At 42.9% G+C, this 12,340-nt stretch overlaps 2 protein-coding genes and 1 non-coding gene across 3 annotated transcripts in view; all 3 read left to right on the top strand.

Annotated features, from left to right (window-relative positions):
- The window catches only part of arid4b (AT-rich interaction domain 4B), a 37,528-nt gene extending 35,883 nt beyond the window's left edge, over positions 1-1,645 (top strand). Inside the window, exons 22-24 of the mRNA XM_053332726.1 lie at positions 105-329; positions 547-693; positions 786-1,645. Coding sequence (XP_053188701.1) covers positions 105-329; positions 547-693; positions 786-937 — 524 coding nt within the window. The 3' untranslated portion in view covers positions 938-1,645. The remainder of the gene's footprint in view (positions 1-104; positions 330-546; positions 694-785) is intronic.
- A 2,600-nt stretch (positions 1,646-4,245) lies between these two features.
- tomm20a (translocase of outer mitochondrial membrane 20) lies at positions 4,246-6,607 on the top strand. The gene is made up of 5 exons (XM_053332899.1): positions 4,246-4,390; positions 4,725-4,771; positions 4,864-4,945; positions 5,592-5,734; positions 6,010-6,607. Exons 1-5 carry the CDS (start codon positions 4,267-4,269, stop codon positions 6,052-6,054), a joined length of 441 nt encoding a protein of 146 aa, XP_053188874.1. The 5' UTR covers positions 4,246-4,266; the 3' UTR covers positions 6,055-6,607.
- On the top strand, positions 5,788-5,918 carry LOC128373413 (small nucleolar RNA SNORA14). The gene has a single exon (XR_008322946.1). It is a non-coding gene; the product is annotated as a small nucleolar RNA SNORA14 (small nucleolar RNA).
- Positions 6,608-12,340: the final 5,733 nt, after the last annotated feature.

Genomic DNA, 12,340 nt, shown 5'->3' with positions numbered 1-12,340 from the left:
TTCCTGACATTATGTTACAGAACGCAGGTGAGAGGGGACGAAAGATTTTGCCTGATCACTGTCCACTTCTTTTATTTTTATCACTGTCTGCTTCTCTCCTACAGCCAACAGCAGTGACAGTGAGGACCAGTCTGTTGTTGAGGGCACTGCCAAATCAACCGCCTCTAAGAACAACGCATCTGACGTGAAAGCTGCCAGCTCGCCCAAGTGTCGCGGACGATCTCCCCCTTCGAGCCATAAATACCACAAGCAGGGTGACGGCGACCATGCCCAGCACCGAGAAAGCCACGGTAGATCACCACGTGTCTATAAGTGGAGCTTCCAGATGTGTAAGTGTATAGATATAGATAATGTGACTTTTAAAAGCCTTTCAAATTAATGAACTTTTTTTCAACTTTTTTCTGATTTGGGTGAACTTATCTTTTAATTTTGCAACTCTTTTTATTCTATTGTTGCAGAATCTTTTGTTACATCTAAACTTTATGTGTGTTTATGTCAACAATATGTGTATCTATACCCTTGTCTAAACTTGTTGTCATGTCCCAGCTGACCTGGAGAAGATGAGCAGTCTGGAGAGGATCTCGTTTCTTCAGGAGAAGCTGCAGGACATCAGGAACCACTACCTCTCCCTCAAGTCTGAGGTGGCCTCTATTGACAGACGACGGAAACGCATGAAGAAGAAAGAACGAGAAAGTGAGTCAAACCGTGATCTCAGCTGCACTGATTTGTCTCCACCTACTTGCTTTCAAACTAACTTTAACCAAACTGCTGTTTCTGTTCCACAGGCACAGTGGCTGCTTCCTCCTCCTCCTCGTCCTCCTCCTCACCGTCCTCAAGCTCACTGACAGCAGCAGTCATGCTGACACTGGCTGACCCGCCTGTGTCATCCTCATCCTCCTCTTCACAGAACTCTGGGGTATCAGTGGAGTGCAGGTGACAGGACATACCAGCGAGGAAGCACCGCACTAAGCACTTAACCAGCACCCTGGGGTCGCCGGCCCCATTCCCTTTCAACAGGACGGACAAGTCAACCTTCATACTGTAACTACTGGGGCACAAAAACCAGACCAGAGACAAAAATACAACAAGAAACAAGCACTATTTTCTATTGACAACTGTTTCCTTGGCAAGCTAATGGCACTTAAGTGCACTTTTATGAAGATTGTGTACGGGGGTGAAATTTGTCCAAAAAAAAGGAAAAAAATACAAAATTGTCTTATGCGCTCTCCTTAATTGAACATTTATAAGAATTGTTTTTGCAAGCAATAATTGTTTCCATTTGATAAAATTGTATCGGAAAGGGATGATTTCCAGCGAAGACCCCTCTCTGCTCTGTCCTCGTAGCTCAACATGGTGCAGCCTGTGCTGGCCATTTTATTATGGGGAACTCAGAGGAACACTGCCACATTGGCATTAAGGGCGTACTAAATGTATAACTCTGCCACGTTCTCTGTCCACTATCATTAAAAAGGCCTTTGTGTGGCTCAACCATATGTGGTTGCCAAGGCTCCCTGCACATATTTGCATTGAGTCATGTACAGACGGGTGACAAATTAAAGCAAAAAAAAACCTGAATAAATGAGTGGAGAAACCTAACGAATGCAGATGCTCCCACACAGGTGCACTGGATGGTACAATTAAGCAATTAAGCAATTAACACAATTAACAATCAAGCTCTGATTAGACTGTGTCAAGAACAGTCCATCAACATTTAGATAGAGAGGAATGTTACAGTGGGTTGCAATGTGGGGGGAAAAAACTAAATGGTGTTCAGAGACTTGTAAGAGACTTCATGTTTGTTTTTCCTCTAAATTTGTCACCTGTCCTAGGTGGAGATGGATAGGGTTTCAGACCATCATAGCTCCACTGTCAGACACAGTGGATAAATATGGAATGATACTGTAGTGCCTTTTTGTTCTTTTCCATGGGGCACTTTGAGAAAGGACAGCAATTTTTTCCTGATCCTCTTCTCAAATCAGAGAGTCGCCTGGAATAATGTGTCCCTTACAAAAGACTGAAGAATGCTATACGAATGAGCAGGCAGTGAAGGGCTGTGTATGACAGATAATGATAGTTTTTATCAGCAAATGGTAATATTTAAGGATTGTAAATGATAAAGCAGAACTCCTATACTGGATCACCTGTAATCTACTACTGAATACTCATCCAGCTTGGACTTGAACTGTTAAGTTTGGCAGTATAAAATGTGCAATGATGGTGAATGCAATGGTCACATTACTTCAGTTCATCAGCCTTTTAAAAGCCCATCTGCTTTTTTTTTTTTTTTTTTCCATTGCTCACAAACCCCCCCCCCCCCCCCCCCCCCCCCCTCCTCCCCGGTCCTATCGTCTTCACTGAAGATTTGACGACGCACATCTGAAACTGGATTAAGTTCACTTGAAAGCAGCCATAGGAGGTATTTGCAGCACGTACTCTGTACTGCATAACTTAAGAATGAAGCTGAATCCCACATTTGCAGTGTTTCAAACAACATGAAGTTATTTAATTAAGTACACTTTGCTTTCATTGAGTAAAGCTTACATGTTTGGCATCCTTCTCATTTTACGTACGATCAATAATGACATGCCAGCTTTTTCATCTTCTGTTTTAAACAGTCTTCCTCTTATTCTCATCCTTACCAAAAAATGTTTGGTTCTGTCTCATGTACTATGGCCAGAATAAAGGTAAAGATATTGTAAATGTGCATTTATATCATAAAGTGACGTATGTGTATACATTTCTGAAGACATCTCCAGTGTTTCCTTTGTATAGACCCCCTACTGTATGATAACCTGAAGTTATGTTTTTGTTTGGCACTTGTATGTAATTGTATGCTTTTGTTATACATTTGTATATTGAGAAGTGTTTTGAGTCAAGCTATTTAATATCTTGCACTGTTAATAACATGTACTTTTCTGTACAGACAGTTTTACGGTTTTAACTGTAGTTTGAGTGTAAATACTGAGGGTTACAGCATGTTTGTTCTCCCGCCTTTGTCCTCATTCTTGTTCTCTTATAGGAACAGACTTACTTGGGTTCATTTATTTTCTGTTCTGCCTCTTTCATAAGTTTCACTAGTTAATTTGTCCCTTTCTCCTTTTTTAATTTCATGTTTTGCTTTAGTTTGTATTCTGTTTTGTTTTCTATAGCTTGTGCTTTTAAGAGAAGAATGGTGGTTTTGGATGCGGCTGAACTATTTTCCAACTTGTACATGGCCTGAAACTAAAGCTGTGTGAACCTGTATATGGAAAATGGTCTGGATTATAGATTAACAGAAAGTAATGGAGCTTATTGAAAAATGCTCAATAGTATTTATTAGGCTCATCTGATGATGGTCATTGTGTAATTTATTGTAAAAATGTAAGCAAAGCAGAAGCCTCTGTTTGAAATAAATGCCATAGTTTGTGAAGTAACCAGTGTGTCTGCTGCCATCAGTGTTGAAAGTAACAACTCAAGTACAGTTCTGAGTTATTTCTATGTTACTTGAGTGATATTAGTTTATTATACTCTACACTTATACTTAATTTTCATTGTTTTGTATTTTTAGTCCAGGTAAATATTGCACTCCACTACTTGTATTCAACAACAATAGTTACTGTGAAGTAAAGAAGCCATATTTATTGTATATATTAAATCATCAGCAGCTGAGCTTACTTTAACTTACTGTATTTAGCTTTTAGCTCATGTTGAAGTTCTTTGAGGAGAGTGGAGGGTACTTTCAAGAATATTGTCATTTTCTCATCAACAAAAATAATAATTTTACTATTATTTACCTATTTCAGCAGCTTGTAACATTTGTTGTTAGTTTTCTTTCTCCTCCAACTTTATTGGCTAAATATTAAAATAAAAAACACACTTCCTCTGTACACAAATTGAGGAAAATATCACACAAAACAAACAAATCCATAAAGGACATAGAACAATATGAAAGGCACAGGATTAAAAAAAACAAAACAAAGGATAGAATAAAAATAGAAGCAGTAGCTTGTTAGTTGTCACCCTGCTGTTGTTTATATCACGAAAAAGTGAGAAACAAACAAATCTGGTTCTACTACCTACCATCCTAAAGCAAAGCTGGAGACTGCTGACAGGCTGCCACTGAGATGCTGTTACCCGACTCTACCACTAGGGGCCCCCCTCATGAGTGGTTGGTGGACATGAAGGACAAATTGCAAAACTCGCGATATTTTATTACTAATCGGGTCTTTAGCCTCGCGAGAGTTCAGCCATCCGGTTTATCCAACCCTAGCGTGAGCATCCGCAGTCATGATGAGCGGTAAGACGAGTGCGATAGTCGCCGGGGTGTGCGGGGCCCTTTTCGTCGCATACTGTATTTATTTTGACAGAAAACGACGAAGTGACCCTAACTTCAAGAAAAAGCTACTTGAACGTAAGTGTGTGAGCTCCGGGGAGCAGAGGAAGCTGAATTATGAGAGCACTGGGGGCATGTTAGCTTAGCTTTCATGTGGCTAATAGTTGGATAACTTACCATTTTAAGCTGTGCTGTGGCTTTTCATCTAATTGTAACGTCAAATTACACTGAGCGTGGTTAGTGGTAACATTTACTTCAACTTCCGTTTTTATTCATGTCGCTGTTGCGCAGGATATATAAGCAGAAGACGCATGTTGTAGCTGCCAGCTAACTGTTAGCTGCCACACGTGTGTCTACTGCGTTATTAGCTAACTTTACATTACAGCAGTTTAAAGTCAGCTTTGTCTCACAGGTAGGAGAAAGCAAAACGTTTCTAATTCGAGGTCTGGACTGGCAAGGGTAGGACACATGGGACACTTGAATTACAGTTCATTTGTTTCTATCGGGGACCTAAGTGTGCGTTTCTGAACCTTTTCTGTGTTCATTTTAAGCTCCCTGACTTGAAAGATGCGGAAGCTGTTCAGAAATTCTTCCTGGAGGAAATCCAGCTGGGCGAGGAGCTGCTGGCACAAGGTATGTTACAAGTCTATTCAATCAGGAACAGAAGTTCTCCTGTTTTAGTGCTGGAAACACTTAACAGTACACGAGAAGCTGAGGCTGCAGCCACTAACAAGTACTCATAACAATCATACAGGGAAACAAACTGTACTTTACTGTTTGTCACTGTGTACTAAATGACTTTAATCAAATCCTCCATTTTGGCTTTTTTGTCAGTATTGTGGCAAAAATGCTTTTTTTTTTTCTTTTTTTACTGTACAGAACGCTGAACACCTTTATTACTCCAGTGCTAATTTTAAAATGTATAATCTGAACATGAGAACCTTGGACCCAGTTATATAGATATAAAATGTTATACTTCATAAATACACTTTCACCTCAACATTATCAACAAACAATTGTTCCGAAGTAGCCTGTTAATCAGAAAAGTTGTGGATATACAGCAAAATTGTTAGCTCTTGCTAATATTGTGTTGATTGCATTGTGTAAATTATTGCAATTGCTAAATTGCAATTTCCTGCAGGAACTGTTAGATGCAACATTGTACTTTGCAGTTGACAAGTCACACTGTAGTAATTTACAACTAATGTACTGTATGGTTCAATTCTAGATATTATTTTTCAGTCTGACTTGTACTGACTTTCTTCTGTAATCCTAACAGGTGAGTTTGAGAAGGGCGTGGACCACCTGACCAACGCAATTGCAGTGTGCGGTCAACCTCAACAGCTGCTTCAAGTACTCCAGCAGACGCTGCCGCCTCCAGTCTTCCAGATGTTGCTCACCAAACTGCCCACCATCAGCCAGGTGAGGATTTTCAGCATCTCTCATCAGCACATGAGTGTCTGGTTTTTATTTCTCAGCATCTTTAATAAACCCCCCAGTTGCATTTGTGGTCTCTGGGACAAGAAAGGATGCAAGATCAATCTTAGAATCCAAAGCTGAGAGTCATGCGTCAGTTGCTCTTAGTTATTTCACCTCTAAGACAGAAATACTGTTATAATGATAAATGGTTGTTGCTACTGTAATTGTGTTTAAGATGTGGTGTGACTTATGAGAAGTTTATTCTTTTTTTTTTACAGCGAATCATCAGTTCTCAGTCTCTAACAGAAGATGATGTTGAATGAACACGTGTGAGCTGAAAACCTGCTGTTATGATTTTGTAAAGAGATTTCAGAAACTGATCTTTGTGCACTGTTTAGTAAGCATGACTGCAGTAGTGAGTGAAGGACTGTGTGAACGCAAATATTTGGACGCCAGATGACAACGATCCTCCACTGTAACAGCATGCTGGGCCTAAAGAAATTCCTTTTTTACATTATGTTTTTGGGAAATGTCAAACTCATTCCATATTTCTAATCCTGTCAACACCAGAGTTCATGTTTTCTAGCTGTTTTTTTTCCTTTTCTATTTATTTCCCTAAAACATCATCATGTGTTATGTTTTGGGGTCTTTGCTGATAAGTGTACTTAATTAAAGAAAGCTGTGTAGTGTAGCTGATTTAATACTTATTGCTGCACAGTTGTGAAATGTGTGGGTGTCTACACAAAGAGAACACTTGTTATTGCAAAATTGTCATTATGTCTTCTGAAATTGTTTAAATGTTATTTTTATATTCCAGTCTTGCATATCTGGACATGTTTTTGTGCAGAAATTTCAACAATAAAACATTTAAAGTCACACTGAAGCGCCTGAGTTTCCATTTGCCTGTAGATGGCAGTAGCAATGCACAGGAAAATATGAATCATGTAATGTTTTGAAATATGGAGCCTGGGCTGTTTTTCTCTTAAACTGGAATAATTGTGCTGAAATCAAGGAAATATTGCTCAGCTTCTTTTTTTTTTTCTTTTTCTTTAATAATGCTACCTGAAAAATGTTGGACATAGAGAATATTGTAAACCATTATCTAAGGGCTCAGTCACAAGCACCCTTAAGTCTATGCATGTTACATTTAACTGAAAAAAACATTTATATTGACCTTCAGCATGTTAGTGAATCCTTGACACCATTTAAGAAAATACAAGCAAGGCCAGAACAAGGTTTAATTGCCATCTTGAGAGAACAGTATTCCTGTTTCCACCCAGCGTGGTGAAACATATGAGCCTGTGTGAGCACATTGAGCCGCAGTGTCTTTATTGTGAATGGCTTTATTGTGTGTGCAGGGGAGCGAAAGTGGAGCAGCTCGTGGGGAAGGGAGTAGGTCTGCTTGAAAGTGTGTCTTTTGGAAGACAAATAGAGCTGTAATTATTTTTATCCCTGTCTGCAGCTGTTTTTCTAAGGGGCTCTGGCCAGAGCAGCCTAGGCCTTGAGGTTGCCAGGAAATGAGAGCAGGGGAAAATAGTTTTTCTACATTAGGAATGAAAAATGAAAATTGAACGGCAGCCCAGAAATGTCGAGTGAAGACTAAATGGTAGACAGTGTTCCATTTTCCATGAACTCATGCACTCGCTCTGCAGTCTTTTCTTCAGCACTCCTGCTATTTTGCCATTTGGTGGACTGGAGAGGGCTGTCAGGGGCCTGCAGAGTCGTCTGGCGGTGTGTGTGCACGATGAAGAAGTGACTCGTTGTTAATCTGTCCTTTGGGGAGGCAGAAGAGAAAAATAACAGACTGTGTTGGAGGTCAAGCTGAAGCTGTGGTAAGAACAGGTTCAGATTCCTCCACATGGTGCACTTACTGGCCTGCTCCTCCTGTAAATAAACACTCAGCTGCTGGCCACGTACTCTGTCCCCTGCAGGCTGGAAAGAGCTGAGGGGTCACTGAAGGATACCAGACCAATGCTGCCTGCCTGAAAGCATGCCATCATAAAGTAAACCAATGAGAAACAGGCCTTGACATGAGGGCAAACACTGTTTGATTTCAGGATGACGCAGCAAGTGTGCTGTTTTGCTTATATGAAAGGCTAGCCCTGCTCTGTGTGCCCATTAATCCAGAGTTAAATAATCAGAAAGTTAGCAGTGAGGTGATTGTGTAACTCTTTTAATTTAACATCATTATTTTAATTGTGTCCCTGCTCTATTTGAGTCTGTATGAATGGGTTATGAGTCAGCTTTTCATATCTGATGAAGCAAGTCAGTGGAACAAAAAAAAAGGAAGTGATGAAACGTCCTGTTCCTGTGCAGTAGGGGGCACTGTTGCTCCAGGCTGCCTTCAGACTTCTCTGGTGTTTCACTGAAGGACAAGTGAATGGAGAGAGCTGAGAGCACAACAGTTTCAGTTGACAGCAATAACAATGGCTGTGCCTGCAGCACAGAGACCATGTGCTTGGGAGGGGTGATTTTTTAACAGTTTGTAATCCTTTTTCTTTTTTTCCCCTAATGTGCTCACAATGACAGATGCACCCTGTTCCTTCATTACAGGTGCAGGAAATAATCTGTTACTGAAGGCAACATTAAAATCCCAGGATAAACAGCCAGCTCCCGGACCAAAGCAGTCTGACTGCCTTTGTGATTTGCTCACATGGATTCTAATCATATGTCAAACGTTGTATTGGGAATATTGTAATCAGTTGAGTTCTGCAACTCATTACTGGAAATCCTGTCAACAAATTACCCACAGCAGTAATTACCTTTGCTGTGTTATTACAGTTTGTGAGTTTGAATGTCAAAGCTTGATTACTGCTCTGTGTACTGAATGCCATACATACACAGATTGGATATCTGACCGGTGGAGATGTCTGGTTATGTAGGAGCAGCTGTGTTTGGGAGTTTAAGGCAGCCAGAAATAACTCTGTTGTATGTGGTTGCTATGGCAGCTTCACGTCTCTCTGCAAAGCAGCAGACTCTGCTGCACCGCTCTACATTTGAGATCCTCTGTGTGTTCCCTCTGAGCTGTAACCTCTCAGGGAGATATTTGCTGCCTGTAGCTTGCTGATCACTGACTGTTAGGTGGAGGCATCCACAGAGGCCTCCGGTCCTCCTGCGTCTGTGTTTTGGAACATATTATCCCACTGCCTGATGCTCAGAGTCACACTGTCTGAACCCTGTTGCTGATGTCATGGCTGTGGTGCCAGAGTGTGCAGCCCACTATACGTTGTCATGGAGAGGGCAGGCTGGGGAGAAATATGAGACACGTCCAAGCTGTGCCAGCAGCTATAATGCAGACTGCTGCTCTCTTCTGCACCACCACTTGTGTGCACAGCAGCAGCACAGTATATTAATTACCCAGCGCCTCTCTGTGTCATTCACCAGTAAGGGGAAAGAAGAAGAAAAATTTCCAAGGCACGTCCTAAAAATAAAGCAGCACTGTACGTGCTCAGAGTATTAACTTCCACACAGATGACCCATTTTTCCATCTCAAAGGGTCTGAGGATGGGTGGAAAAAAATAGGGGGGGGGGGGGGGGGGGGGGGGGGGGTTGAAAAGGGAAGGGAGGCAGCAGTGGAGCCAATCACGTGAATCTAAAGCAGGCTACAAATCCTGGCGGATTTCTCTTCCTCTGTGGGGCAATGCCTTACTGTCATCTGTTTTTCCATTTCTCTGCTCCTCTCGCTGTGGTAATTGAACTTATTCTGCCTCTCTTCCTCCTCTGTGTGTACGCCTAGCTCGTCTATTCAGCTCTTTTGTTTACATTCCGCGTGAGTGTGAGCTGCAGGGTGTGGACCCACCCTCCCCCCCCAGCACCAACCACCCTGACTGTCTCTCTCTAATGTCATCCTGCCCCCCCCCCCCCCCCCCCACCCCAACCCCTGCCTCCACCTATCTCCTCATCACTAGATCCCTGATAAGGTTGAAATTCGATAGCTACTACTCCGCCTGAGTAAGTGCGTCACATGACCTGCAAATTCCTGTTTGGTGGGGGGGGGCGGGGGGTTTTGTATTTTGGTCTGGTAACAAGCCCGTCTCTGAGGCCTCTCTGGATTTGTCATGAAGGGAGACAAAAGAATATAACAACAGCTGAGCCAAACGAGAGGGAAAAAATACATAAACCGCTCAGCATCAGTTCCCCTCCTGTCATCTGTCATCAGCATTATCTGTGCAATGTGAAACAAAAACAGGGAAGTGACACGTACACTGAGCAGGAGTGTGAGGAAAGGGTTAACTTAGCAGACTGTGTGTGTGTGTGCAGTTATTTCTCTCTCTCTCTCTCTCTCTCTCTCTCTCTCTCTCGCTCTGATCTGCCTTTCCTGTCTCACAGGCAGTGCAGTGCAGTGGCTTTGAAAATCATGAGCGAGAGTCAGACAGGCTTGTTTTGCATACTGTAGGTCTCCTGCATTGACTTGTAGCAAATCCCTGCCCTCGGGAGGCATGTCAGAGGGGATTAATGGGAGGGCCGGGGCCTCACAGAGTTTCCCATTGTCGCAGCCCAGCCCTGCACTGTATTTTCATCCCACAGAGTGAAAAAAGAGCGAGCAGGTGGGGTGATGGTGGTGGTGGTGGTGGTGGTGGTGGTGGAGAACGGGGGAGGGTTCAGCTTGTGTGTGCAATGTGTGTGTGCATGTCAGTACCAGTGGGGGCAGGAGGAGAGAGAGGAGGGTGGAGGGGGGTCAGAGGTTATACAGTGGTGTTATTTCGCTCTGCCCTGATTCTTTTGAGCTGAGCTGAAGGGAGGAGAGGAGAGTGTAAATAATGTATTTGGAGCGGCGGGGTGGAGGGAGCTGGAGCTTGACCGAGCTCAGAGGATGGAAGGGAAGGGAAGGGAAAAGGTTTGAGCGGCCATGCTGCTGCACAGGAAGCTGGGGAGAAGAGGATGAGGGGAGGGGGCGCAAAGGGGGGGCGCAGGGATGCAGGGGAGGGACTACACAAGCTACAACAACCCTGCTGTGGTGCTCTGGGGAATGTGGGGCCTCCGCAAGAATGTAGCAATCCTCTACTTCCGCTCAGTTCTCTCTGTTTTCACCAAGACAAATAGTTTGCCTGCTGCCGAGTTCCATTAATAATGCAGTATTAATAATAATAATGCCGTAATGTGCCACGCTTTCTTGCAACAGGCCAGGATCTGGTGGGGTTGCAAATGGTTTCCCAGCAGAAGCACATCTCGGAAAACTGGAAATCATTTGGAGAACAGGACAGCAGCCATCTAAAACTATGTTCCACACTGTAATGGGATGAAATGTTCTTTTTTTTTTTTCAGGCTTTATTTCGCCCCCTTGCTCAACGCTCCTCTGTTCAAGTGTGATGAAACCGCATCACTTGTATTGTTATACCATCACCGTTCTATTTCTCTCTGTGTCGTTCTCTTCCCTGCTCTCCCTCGACGTCCCAGCTCTTTTCCTTTCTTCCACACCTGCTATGTTTTATGGGAATGATAAAGGGGACCTTAACCTTGAAACATGAGAGAGCAACCCCAACTCCCACGACTACAAAAATCAGGAAAAAAAAGGATCATTTCAGCTCTCCTTTGCACACGATGTAACCTTGGTGTAACTTCTGTATTTCATCGTCTTTTCTTTGGCTTGTAGAACTCTGTTGCCGTATCGCCCTGTGCAGCTCGGCAGCTACAACCCACTCGTTCACCCGAGAACTACAAAGTGGGTTTGACGCCTTGCATCTTGTGTAACCGCGGTCTTTGAAGACTTTGGCTTTGAGCTCTGTGTCTCATCAATTCCCTACGCAAAAGCTAAATTTGAATCTAAGGCGAGCACATAAGGGGGGTAGCTTATCTGCCCCACTCGTTTAATGTTATTCATTCATGCACACTATTTTTATGACAGGTTGTGCATGCAAAATTATTCTACATTTCTGTTGTTTATGTAACCATCTTCTGCATTTGGATGTGCGTGTGTGTGTGTTTTTCTATGTGTGTGCTTAGACTTGACAGTACAGTAACTTGACACGGACATGAGGGCCATTGGTTGCCTTTGTAGCCAGCATGAAAAGTGATAGTCCGCCTTCTTCGTACATTAAAAAGGCATAGTTTGTAATGTTCGGCATTAAAGTTAAAAACTGTCATAGAAGTAGAAGAAGAAGACAGAAAGCAATCTGGTCATGTGTCCGACCGGTCGTGGGTGTTTCTAGGTCGCGCTTTGATGGAAATTCATGTCTCGGCACGTGCAAAGCGCAGAAAGTAGAGTGAAATAGAAATCCCCCGTCACTAGTCTTGGGAGGAAGCCGCACCATGAAGTGAGTGGTACTTATCACCACAAATTCTTGACTTATTTGTCATCTGGGGCCCTGGATTTGTCAAATCAAATCTGCTTTTCTCAATGAACTGGGGAGGGAGATTACAGGCTCACAGTCACTGAGATAATAACAGCAAGTCGGGCTTTGACTCTCAAATGAAAGTCCTCAAGAGGATGATGTGGAGAATAGAGCCACGTCGGACGCAACATCTGATTCTCATGCTGCGACCCAAGCATTTTTTTCTCCCTCTCTCTCTCTCTCTTCTGACTCTCTGGAAATATGATTTTCTTCTGCCCCCAATCCGTTTGAAATACCGGTCAGCCTTGCAATTGTTCGGTGAACCTAAGCTGCAGAG

This window comes from Scomber japonicus, chromosome 14 (assembly GCF_027409825.1).
Source record: "Scomber japonicus isolate fScoJap1 chromosome 14, fScoJap1.pri, whole genome shotgun sequence".
Classification (NCBI taxonomy): domain Eukaryota; kingdom Metazoa; phylum Chordata; class Actinopteri; order Scombriformes; family Scombridae; genus Scomber; species Scomber japonicus.
This window is presented reverse-complemented; position numbering and strand designations above follow the sequence as displayed.